At 43.3% G+C, this 12,713-nt stretch overlaps 1 protein-coding gene across 1 annotated transcript in view; it reads right to left on the reverse strand.

Annotated features, from left to right (window-relative positions):
- The window catches only part of LOC122945394 (aldehyde oxidase-like), a 186,771-nt gene that overhangs the window by 43,301 nt on the left and 130,757 nt on the right, over positions 1 to 12,713 (reverse strand). The window contains exons 26-29 of the mRNA XM_044304465.1: positions 3,312 to 3,539; positions 1,674 to 1,769; positions 1,347 to 1,475; positions 887 to 961 (exon numbers count right to left, since the gene is read on the reverse strand). Of these exons, the coding sequence (XP_044160400.1) occupies positions 887 to 961; positions 1,347 to 1,475; positions 1,674 to 1,769; positions 3,312 to 3,539 (528 nt within the window). The remainder of the gene's footprint in view (positions 1 to 886; positions 962 to 1,346; positions 1,476 to 1,673; positions 1,770 to 3,311; positions 3,540 to 12,713) is intronic.

The following is a 12,713-nucleotide window of genomic DNA, read 5'->3' on the forward strand; positions in this document are numbered from 1 at the left end:
TTAAAATGTAGAAAAAATGGTTCCGCAAAAATGGATGACATACAAATGCATTTACTTGAATGGAGCCACGGAACGTGATTTGCGGACAATAATTGGACAGGTTCTATTTTTCTGTGGAACGGAAATACGGAAACCGAATGCACATGGAATACCTCATGTTTTTTTGCAGACCCATTGAAGTGAATGGGTCCGCATACGGACCGCAAACTGAAACCGCAATAACGGAACGGAAATAAAATACGTTCGTGTGCATGAGCTCTTAGGCCTCTTTCACACGAGCGTGTCCGGATAAGGTCCGGATGCATTGTGGCAAACCCGCGCTAGTAGGTACCCAATTGCAGGCAGTTTTGCGTTCAGTTTTTATCGTGGGTGCAATGTGTTTTGCACGCGCGTGATAAAAAACTGAATGTGCTACCCAGACCCGAACTTCTTCACAGAAGTTCAGGTTTGGGTTCAAGGTTGTGTAAATTGTATTATTTTCTCTTATAACATCCCGATCGTTTCCTATCAACCGTGCGTGAAAATCACACAGCATCCGCACTTGCTTGCGGATGCTTGCGCTTTTCACGCAGCCCCATTCACTTCTATGGGGCCTGCGTTGCGTGAAAAACGCACAAAATAGAGCTTGCTGCGATTTTCACGCAATGCACAAGTGATGCATGAAAATCACCGCTCATGTGCACAGCCCCATAGAAATGAATGGGTCCGGATTCAGTGCGGGTGCAATGCGTTCAAATTACGGATTGCACCCGCGCGGAAACCTCGTCCGTGTGAAAGGGGCCTTACTCTGGATATTAGCTGGTGGTCATAATAATGTGAAGCGAATGTGTATTTAACTTGGACAACCCTATTAATTAAAGACAACAGTGATGGGAAATGAACCTACCCAACTCTCCCAAGTGCCTTCAGGATTTTTTCTGACAATAGGTTCAAGTCGTTGACGAAGTTTCTCACAAGCATTCTGTGCAGGAAGGCAATAAAAGAATTCAAATCAGTCCAAATACTATTTTGTTTTTTCCTGGTGGGGGTATATGGTCGAATACCTGAAAATGGTATTTAAAGGTATATCACGATGGGTACATTCACTTTAGTAGGTCAAACGGAATTCAAAAGATTCATCTTTGGATTCTAATTGACCTGTTTTCAATTTTTTATTTTTTTTTGCTGGCCAGAATGTTTGCCTGGCAAAAAGCGTGGAAACAAATGGAAAACAGGTCAAATGGAGTCCAAATATGAATTCTTTCAACACTTTTTTACCTATTAAACATATATCCACGATGGAACGCCCAGTAGGGGGATTTAATGCAGTATGCACCCAGACTAACATAACATGAGTTATAACATACCTTCACTGCCATCCCATTTACATCTGTTCCAACTGTTGCAGCTGTGTCAATGGTGTTGGGTACAGAGCCAATGCTTGTTTCACAAATGTGGATATCGGACATGGGTATGCCCAGCTCTCGACTGGCAATCTGTGGTGCAAATTAAGAAAACGTGAGGCTCTTGCACGCTTCATATAGTTTCAATTTTTATAGTTTTGTTACCAGACTGATTTTTAGGCATTCAATCTGGAGGGCCATGACAGGTATTTTTGTATAATACTGCAGATTTTCATAACAAATGACATTGTAATATAATAGAAACTTTTAAAATGTAGACCATTATTTTACCTGAATAATTTTGGTATGAATGCCTTGTCCCATTTCAGTACCTCCATGTGACACTAGCACTGAACCATCTTGATAAATGTGAACTAGTGCAGCCGCCTGAATGCATCAATGTGAAAGAATATTATGGTATGTTTTTAATATTATCCATATACATAACCTACAGTAGACAAAAATTTCAAAGCAGCCAACTAAACTTAACCAGTTCAAGATCAGACCAGACACATTTTCCGTTTTTTAGAGCATGTGTCTTCGAAAGCCATAACTCTTTGCAAGACATTTGAAATCAATACAAGAGGGGACACTTTTTTTATTGCTGACATTAGTCGCAATTACAGGAGGAATCCATCCTCCAGAGATTTTAACAAGGCTGTCGTGCCTCACTGCACAGCTCATCTGCACCAGCAGCTCATGCAGTTGATTGCTGGGACTGGAGTAGGAAGTGGCTTTGCTGCTGCCTGATCTGTATACAAAGCACCCATTGAGCTCTATGTATACAGCAATGGGGAAGGCATGGATGGTATGAAAAAAAAAACCAATCTCTGCCTTCCCCGCTCCCACAGCTGTCTTATCTTCATGCAGCTGCTTACTCAGCAGTGAAATCCAGAAACATCCTTGCAGAGGTAATCACTTCAATGGGTCCGCAAAAACAACGGAAGGTAATCCGTGTGCATTCCTTTTTCGTATTTCCGTTCCGCAAAAAAGAAGTCCATGTCCTATTATTTTCTGCAAATCACGGTCCGAGGCCCCCTTCAAGTCAATGGGTCCACAAAAAATACAGAACGCACACGGAACACATCCGTATGTCATCCGTATTTTGTGGATCCATACTGTAGAAATGCTATGCCCAGCCCATATTGCTCATGTGTTTGATGATTAATAAGTTACTGTTTCCGTTTCCGATCCGCAAAAAATGGATCGCATACGGAAACCATACGGATATGTTTTGTGGAATAATGGAACAGAAGAGGACTTAAATCAGAGAAAAAAAAAACATCAGATACAGAACAATGGATCCGTGAAAAACAAGCCGTAAAGATGCAAAAAAAAGCAGGGTTTCTGTAAGGCCTCCTGCACACAACCGTATGGCCTTCCGTTTTTCCATTTGGTTTTTGCGGCTCTCAAACTGAAACGGAAGCATACAATAATGTTTAAACAGTAAGTACATAAAAAAATTGGGCTGGGCATAAAAATGTCAAAAACAGAAGGATGCGTTCGGTATGCATTTTTTTTTTTTTTGCGGAACCATTGACTTGAATGGAGCCACGAAACGTGATTTGCGGGCAATAATAGGACATGTTCTATGTTTGAATGGAACGGAAATGGAAGGCATACAGAGAACCTTCTGTTTTTTTGCGAATCCATTGAAATAAATGGTTCCGTATACGGCCCGTATACGGAACGCAAAAAAAGGAACGGAACCGGAAAAAAAATACTGTCGTGTGCAGGAGGCCAAAGACTGTGTTCAGATCATACAGAATGTGCTGCAGACTGACAAAACAGGGACGACAACTATATTTCTTGTTTAGTTTTAACATTTCTTCCTGGGTTTAGTGTTCCTTTTAGTGACTATTTAAACTTTTAGGAGTCCAGTTAATCATTTGAGTAACAGAAATTGGTAAATTAATTCATAATGCTTACTTGATTTTGGAAAGCCACAATAAAGGCGACTGGAAATTTCAGAGGGATGAGCGCTATGCCTCTCTTCCTCCAGTGGTTCTCTTTGTTAAACTGTCTTACTGCTTCCATCCTGGCGAGGTATGAGGAGCTCTTCTTACAGTCCTCCCAGCATCTCCTCAGATTAGTTGTATCAAACTCCTGCTTATAAGGTGTCATAATAATGTTTCTGTACATGTTGATTTCTCTGACCTAAGGCGGATAGTAACACATGCGTAGGAATAGTAGAGGAAATACAGTACTGCTCCTCAATAAAATGAAACTTTGCATATATATGTATTGGCTTAATATGACTATGCAAAATAACATCTGGAAATGGTGTAGTTAAACTATGTAGACTGCAGTTTGGATTGTAGGCATTCAATGTTTGGTACCTGAGTGGCAATAGCAAATTTAAAAAAGATCCTGACACCAATAAACAATGGATATCTGGCAGTTTTAACTGGTTCACAAGTGGCTGTATATGTATATGTGAATGCCAACTGAACACACATAGGGCTCATGCATAGACCATGATAGGCCAAATGCCTCTCCCCTGAACTGTTTCCTAGTAATTTACAATACAGTTTATATCTTATTGGGGATCTGTTGTACTGAACTGTGAGTTCAGTACAATAGATCCTTTATCACATATGAACTGACTGCATCATAAAACACTATGATACAGTCAGTTCAGTTCAGGTGAACCGCTGTAAGCCTGGGAGATTCGGCAAACACACGGACCGAGTTTCCTGGGCCGGTCACAGTCTATGCATGAGCTGTAAAAGGGGAAATTTATCAAACTGGTGTAAAGGAAAACTGGTTTAGTTGCCCATAGCAACCAATATTAATCCTTTCATTTTTCAGAGGAGCTTTGAAAAATGAAAGGTGGTACCAGCTTGGTTGCTATTATAGAAGTCGAATTTCCTCGTGTTTTGTGTCAGCGAATTGATTTAACCTGAAATAGTATAAAAAACAAAAAAATAGTTAATTTGTTTTCCCTTAGTCCTAACAGCAGCACAAACGGGGTTACCCCCCCCCCCCCCCTCCCCCGTGGACTGGTGGAGCCGGCGGAATTATTAATGAGCCCAAGTAAATCATACAATTAAACAATTAAACACCCCCTATAAAGGAGGGAACCACCCCCAGCCCACTGTGTTGTAGCAAGAAAAAACTAAACTTACTAGGGTGGGATCTTTGTGTGCTGCTGTTAGGACTAAGGGAAAACAAATTATCGTTAAGACGTAAGGGAATCGTTAATTTCTATCAGCTGTACAGATGGGGAGATAGCAAGAAGAACCCCTAGGGAGGGCCCTCATGCCTGGAAGAATCAAGTATAGTCTGCCCAAAGGCCGAGTAATAGAGTTGAGCGGACACCTGGATGTTCGGGTTCGACCGAACTTCACAAAAAAGTTTGAGTTCGAAGACCTGAACTTGACCCCAAACCTGAACTCCATTGAAGTCAATGGGGACCCAAACTTTTGAGCACTAAAATTGCTATAAAAATGTCATGGAAAGGGCTAGAGGGCTGCAAGTGTCAGCAAAATGTGGTTAAGAGCATGGCAAGTGCTCTGCAAACAAATGTGGATAGGGAAATGACTTCAAATAACATAAAATACCTAAAAATAAAAATATATAATCTTGACCTAGGAGGACGAGGTCCATATGGAGTAGGAGGTTGAGGAGGCAGTGGATGTGGCGGTGTAGGTGGAAGCGGCGGTGGAGGAGGAGGAGATAGCCTACACTGGTTTTTGTTTGAAACTTTTATTTTTATTTTTAAAATTAGGGTACACCCCAAAACATTGGGAAATATAACCTCTGATAACCCCCTCCAGCCATGCTAAACAAACGTTCAGACAATACACTGGCTGCAGGGCAGGCCAGCACCTCCAAGGCATAAAGGGCAAGCTCAGGCCATGTGCCCAATTTGGAGACCCAGAAGTTGAAGGGGGCAAACCCATCAGTCAGTACGTGTAGGCGTGTGCACACAAACTGCCCCACCATGTTGCATGTCCCCGTGATGTCCACAATCCAATTGGATATCTTCTCTATCAACTTTCAATGTTCTTTTCTGCGCCTACCATGTTGATCACGGTTAGCGGCGAATCAGGGTTCCACGCCAGAGAGGGAGCGTGAGAAAGGGAGACCACATCCAAGGGAGTCTAATTGTTTGAAATTAAATGTGATCGAGCGGAAAAGTGGGACAAATTATTGAAGCTCAAATGTGGGACAAGTTGTTAAAGTTTAAGCATTGAATGAAAGGAGGGGGCGCATGTCAATTAAAGAAGTTTTGAAATTTAATTCCCTGTCACCTATGCAGAGCAGGGGTTTGTATACGGCAAAATTGGTAAAATGTCACCTGACAATGTAACAGACGATTTTTTAAAATTGATGTCCCTGTCACCTATGCAGAGTAGGGGTTTAATCACGGCAAAAATGGTCAAATGTCACCCAAGAATGTAACAGACAAATTAGTGAAATGTTTTTACCTGTCTACTAGATATAGCAGGGAACACAGAGAGAGAATGCACCAAACAGATATAACACTGACTATGCTGGCAAGACATAAATGCAGGTGTTAAAAGCGGAGACTTTTGCCAATATATTCCAGTCATGAAGGTATTTCTTCTTATCTTCATGACTGGAATATATTGGCAAAAGTCTCAGCTTTTAATACCTGCATTTATGTCTTGCCAGCATAGTCAGTGTTATATCTGTTTGGTGCATTTTCTCTCTCTGTGTTTCATATGATTGCTACATTCTGTGTAGTTTGCTCTTGTGATGCATGTGGACCGCGCCGACATCCTCCATTGTATGCATATTTTGCTGGGGTTAGTCGATTATTGCGGTCCACATGCGGTCGGGCTTCTCCCCCAATGAAAGACACGCCACAGTGTCAGGGGCTGAGCAGCTCCTCCAGAATTGCCACTATATTTCTCTGTTTCTGTCTAGATATAGCAGGGGTATATCACAGCTAAAAATTGGTGAATTTCACCCGAGAATGTAACAGACAAATTAGTAAAATTTGTTTACCTGTCTACTAGGTATGGCAGGGGTATGTCACAGCCAAAAATTGGTGAATTATACCCGAAAATGTAACAGACAAATTAGTTAATTTTTTTTACCTATTAGGTAGAGCAGGGGTATATCAGAGCCAAAAATTGGTTAATTTCACCCAAATATGTAACAGACAAATAAGTGAAATGTTTTTACCTGTCTACTAGGTAGAACAGTGGTATATCACACCCAAAAATTGGTGAATTTCACCCGAATATGTAACAGACAAATTAGTGATTTTTTTTTACCTGTCTACTAGGTAGAGCAGGGGTATATCACACCCAAAATTGGTGAATTTCACCTGAATATGTAACAGACAAATTTGTGACTTTTTTTTACCTGTCTACTAGGTATAGCAGTGGTATATCACACCCAAAAATTTGTGAATTACACCCAAATATGTAACAGACAAAATAGTCAAATGACATAAAATACGTACAAATTAAAAAAGATAATCTTGATTTATGAGTTGGAGGTCCACATGGAGTAGGAGTTTGAGGAGGCGGTGGACATAGCGGTGTAGGTGGAAGCGGCGGTGGAGGAGGACGAGGTAGCCAACACTGGTTTTTGGTTTTAATTTTAAAATGTAAAAAAAAATTAGGTTACACTCCAAAAGAGTGGGAAATATCCAAAATACAAGAATGAGCAATTGCGCTGTAGTATAACAATGGCTGGTTAAGGCTGGTATACATGTCTATTCTGCACAAAGTACGGACAAGTCCTGTGGGATCCATGCCATTTTAATGAACGTGAGCTTGTCCACATTGGCTGTGGACAGGCAGCTGCGCTTGTGCAATGAGCTGGACCGGGGTATACACACTGACGCTAAATTATGCAATGTCTGGGTAAGTTGCAAATAATAGTCTATGTTTGTTTCTTGACGCCAATTGCAGCGTGCGCAGGGTCACTTGCAGGGCCCTTTAAAGGTGTAATATCGCACGTCCCAGGTTAGGAATGCCAGAGTGGTGTAATGTCTCTGTATGGTGGTGATTATAATGTCAACGGTGTCTCCTACCTGGGTACAGTTGGACTCCTGGATCCTGGTTCACTTGCAATAAATTAAGTGTGGTACTAGTAGAAATAATCGAGGGATTTTGCAGCAGAAATTGAGATCCAGACCTTGGGTAAAGTTCAAACTTGTCTTTACTGATTGTAACTTTCATCCAAGCAAGATACAGCTTTAGTCTTAGATCCCAGCATGTATTGGCAATGGTTGGCATGAATTTATCTTCTGCTCTCTCATGTACCTGGAGCTTGCAGGAAAGGACGTCTGCTTGTTAGCTCTATACTGTGGCAGGAATTTGGCGTCTGCACTCTCTATCCTCTGCTGTATGGGGACTGACTAACTGAGTACTCACAGTTATCTTCTATGATTTCTTCCTGGAACTGGAATTGTCTGCTTGCTTCATCCAGCTGAGGCTGCAGGGCTCAGGCTGGGGATGATGATCAATGTCTCAGCCGAGACAAGATCCTGGTTTGGTTCCCTATCTCTTGGAGCTCCTAACACGCACACCCTATCCCTAGCAGGGGGTGGGCTACACTCACACTAACTTCCTTTTTTCCCCATGCTGCAGGATATGGGCACAGCCCACTCTGCTCACAGATGGGGAGCTAAGCTGGAGCAAACTATTCCAGCTTAGATGTACTAAACTGAACCTAAATCCTTGCTAACACATTGCTGCCACCTGCTGGTGAGCATGGAAATTACAGCAATATACACTTTTTTTTACAACATGGTTTATAATGCACAGTTGTGAATGACATAATGTAAAATTACATCAGATGACAAGGTGAAAGCACTTAACAGATTGTAGTGGGGTAAAAGAGCTTAGTAACACAACTCTAGGGTGTTACACTTGTCTGTGATAACGCCCCCTGCCATGCTAAACACACGTTCAGACAATACACTGGCTGCAGGGCAGGTCAACACCTCCAAGGCGTAAAGGGCAAGCTCAGGCCATGTGCCTAATTTGGAGACCCAGAAGTTGAAGGGGGCAGACCCATCAGTCAGTACGTGCAGGCGTGTGCACACATACTGCTCCACCATGTTGCTGAAAAGCTGCCTCCTGCTAAGACGTTCCATATCAGCTGGTGGTGCTGGTTGTTGTGGCGTGCTGACAAAGCATTTCCACATTTTGGCCATGCTAACCCTGCCTTCTGAGGTGCTGCTGGTGCCCCAGCTGTGTTGGGGACATCTTGCTCCTCCTCTGCCTTCGCCTTGTGCTTCCACTGTGCCCCTGCTGTCAGGTGGGAATGCCACTAGCAGCGCGTCTACCAGCGTGTGCTTGTACTTGCGCATCTTATGATCACGCTCCAGTGCAGGAATTAAGGACGGTACGTTGTCCTTCTAACGGGGATCCAGCAGCGTGGCCACCCAGTAATCAGCACAAGTTAGAATGTGGGCAACTCAGCGGTCATTGCGGAGACACTGCAGCATGTAATCGCTTATGTGTGCCAGTCTGCCCAGAGGCAACGACAAGCTGTCCTCTTCCGCTCCAGTGTTTGGGAGATGGAGAGCTGAACGCTTCTGTGGAACATTGTGGAGGTGCTTGATGACCCAGGTGGTGGTGTTGCTGGCAGATCCTCTGTTTGCGGGGTGGAAGGTGGCACTGTCACCCCAGAGGTGGATGAAGAGGCCGCGACTGCAGCAGAAGAGGAAGCAGGAGGAGCCAGAACCTTTCTTGGTTTTTGAGGTGTCTACTCCACTGCAGCTCGTGCTTTGCACTTAGATGCCTGGTCATGCAGGTTGTGCTCAGGTTTAGAACGTTTATGCCTCGCTTCAGGCTCTGATTGCACAGCGTGGAAACCACTCGTGTCTTGTCGTCAGCACATAGTCTGAAGAACTGCCACTCCAGGGAACTCCTTGGAGCTGGCTTTGGTGTGCTTGGTCCCTTGCTGCAGTGGGCAGTAGCAGGCGTACTGTCTAGGGGACGGCCACTCCGCTTTTGCACCCTGCTCCCTGTGCGGGTGGCTCTGTGCGACTACCGCCTCTTCCTCCGAACTATACAGGTCACTCGCATGACCTTGATTCCATGTGGGGTCGAGGACCTCATCGTCCTCCACATCATCTTCCACCCAGTCTTCACCCCTGCCCTCCTTGTCGGTCTGCATACTTTTGAAAGCCACAGCAGTGTGAACCTGTGTTTTGTCATCATCCGAGACGTGCTGCGGTGGTCCTCCCATGTACTCATCTTGAAAGATAAGTGGTTAGGCATCGGTGCACTAAATCTCTTCCACTTCTGGGGCAGGGCTAGGTGGATGACCCTGGGAAACCCTGCTAACAGAGTCATCAAAAAGCAGAACAGACTGCTGCATGACTTGGGGCTCAGACTGCTTGGCTCTCCCCCACAATCTTCAACTTCAATGAATGATGGAATAATGATTGAAAATTGTCTGGCTCTGGTGGTCGGGACTGAAAAAAATCTATGTGCCTTAGTATAAAATCAGAGACTCCTAGAGGAACTGTATGGGCCCATAGCCAGCAATGGATCTATCCAACACAAATCCATAATATGGTTATGTGCATGAGGCATGAGTTTTTAGCGTGTTTTTTTTTCCGATGACACTACAGCTGTTTCGGGGTGATTGCCACTCATCAGTGCATAGCAGAGAGTACTGTCTTACCTTGAATCCTGACCTAGGCCTCTCACACAGTTAAGCCAGTACTCTCTGCTCAATCACCCTAAAACAGCTTTCTGCAGATTGGCTTACTTATTGTCGAAGTCATGTCTCAAGGCATGATTTATAGGATTGAACATTGACATTAAACATTGACTTAAAGGATAGCTGCCTTACATCTGGTGGTATCAGAAGTAGTGTTGATCGAACATGCTCGGCCGAACACCAGTTCAGCTCGAGCATCTCGATGCTCGGCACATGGGGGTGTTCGGCCGAATACCGCATGTGCTTGTGCGCAATTGCTCGAGTCTCCTCCACGCAACCTGCGCTAAATTGCTAAAACTTTACAGACCCAAAAGTCCTTTAAAGGACTATTGTTGTGTGCGGCAGCAGCAATATATATTTTTAGCGCAACCTGCACTAAATTACTAAAACTTTACAGACCCAAAAGTCCTTTTAAGTACTATTGTTGTGTGTGGCAGCAGCAGCAGCAATATATATTTTTAGCGCAACCTGCACTAAATTGCTAATACTTTACAGACCCAAAAGTCCTTTTAAGGACTATTGTTGTGTGTGGTAGCAGCAATATATATTTTTAGCACAACCTGCACTAAATTGCTAAAACTTTACATACCCAAAAGTCCTTTTAAGGACTATTGTTGTGTGTGGCAGCAGCAATATATATTTTGAACGCAACCTGTGCTAAATTGCTAAAACTTTACAGACCCAAAAGTCCTTTTATAGACTATTGTAGTGTGTGGCAGCAGCAATATATATTTTTATGCAACCTGCACTAAATTGCTAAAACTTTACAGACCCAAAAGTCCTTTTAAGGACTATTGTGTGTGGCAGCAGCAATATATATTTTTAGCGCAACCTGCACTAAATTGCTAATACTTCACAGACCCAAAAGTCCTTTTAAGGACTATTGTTGTGTGTGGCAGCAGCAATATATATTTTTTGCACAACCTGTGCTAAATTGCTAAAACTTTACAGATCCAAAAGTCATTTTAAGGACTATTGTTGTGTGTGACAGCAGCAATATATATATATTTTGAGCAACCTGCACTAAATTGCTAATACTCTACAGACCCAAAAGTCCTTTTAAGGACTATTGTGTGTGGCAGCAGTATCTATTGTTAGCGTTTCCTGCTCTAAATAGCGTGCAATAGTTAGGCCGCTGCAGACAGTGACATTAGCTGCGCTACATCTCCTGTGTAATGTTTCCACATCCAAAATACCTGTGACATTCCCTGTAATTTTATATTAGCCGCTGCTGACATCAGCAACATTATCTGCTGTATTTCTTCTGTGTAACGTGTGCGCATCCCAAAAATATCAGTGACATCCAGTGTACTTTTCTGTAGATGGTGTCTGCTGCGGATAGTGACATTAGCTGCGCTACATCTCCTGTGTAATGTTTCAACATCCAAAATACCTGTGACATTCCCTGTAATTTTATATTAGCCGCTGCTGACATCAGCAACATTATCTGCTGTATTTCTTCTGTGTAACGTGTGCGCATCCCGAAAATATTAGTGACATCCAGTGTACTTTTCTGTAGACGGTGTCTGCTGTGGATAGTGACATTAGCTGCGCTACATCTCCTGTGTAATGTTTCCACATCCAAAATACCTGTGACATTCCCTGTAATTTTATATTAGCCGCTGCTGACATCAGCGACATTATCTGCAGTATTTCTCCTGTGTAACATGTATGCATCCCAAAAATATCAGTGACATCCAGTGTACTTTTTCTGTAGACAGTGTCTGCTGCGGACAGTCACATTAGCTGAGCTATATCTCTTGCGTAACGTGTGCACATCCCAAAAATATCAGTGACATCAAGTGTAGTTTTTCCGTAGACGGTGTCCGCTGTGGACAGCGACATTAGCTGCGCTACATTTCCTGTGTAACGTTTCCACATCCAAAAATACCTGTGGCATTTCCTGTAATTTTATATTAGCTGCTGCTGACATTATCTGTGGTATTGCATCCCAAATACCTTTTTTATTTTTTTTTGCGCATTCACTTACAAATCCTACGCTACTGTACGTGTGACATACTTTTAAGCATATATAACATTTAATATGAAGAAAGCGAGCAGTAAGGGACAGGGAAGTGGTGGTGATGCTGATGGTGCAATCAGAGGCCGAGGCCCTGGGCATGTTGAAACTGCGCCTACTGCCAGAGCACAAGAAAAACAATCATCCACGATACCTAGCTTCATGTCCCAGTTTACAGGGCGGCGCAAGACAACACTCTCGAAGTCAGACCAGTGCGACCAGGTGGTCGGTTGGATTGCAGCAGATAATGCTTCCAGTCGGTTAAGCACCACGCTGTCTTCCACCAAGTCCAGTTTCAGTAGCCAAGAGTCTAGTCAACACAATCCTCACCCTGATCCTCCTTCCTCTAACCATGGAGAGTCTTGGCAAACAAGTGATCCCACACTTGGATATTCTGAGGAGCTCTTTTCAGCCCCATTCCTTCATTTGGGCCTCTCGAGAAGCACGTTTGAAGAGGGACATGAGATCTTGTGCGTGATTCCCAAACTCTTGAGCATCTACAGTCACAAGAAGATGACAGTGGAGAACAGCAATTAGTGTTTCACGAGGTAGATGATGATGATGAGACACAGTTGCCAAAAAGTCAATGGCAATTAGTGTCTCAAGAGGTTGATGATGGGGATGAGACACAGTTGTCGATAACTGAG

Source organism: Bufo gargarizans, chromosome 8 (assembly GCF_014858855.1).
Source record: "Bufo gargarizans isolate SCDJY-AF-19 chromosome 8, ASM1485885v1, whole genome shotgun sequence".
In the NCBI taxonomy this organism is placed as follows: Eukaryota; Metazoa; Chordata; class Amphibia; order Anura; family Bufonidae; genus Bufo; species Bufo gargarizans.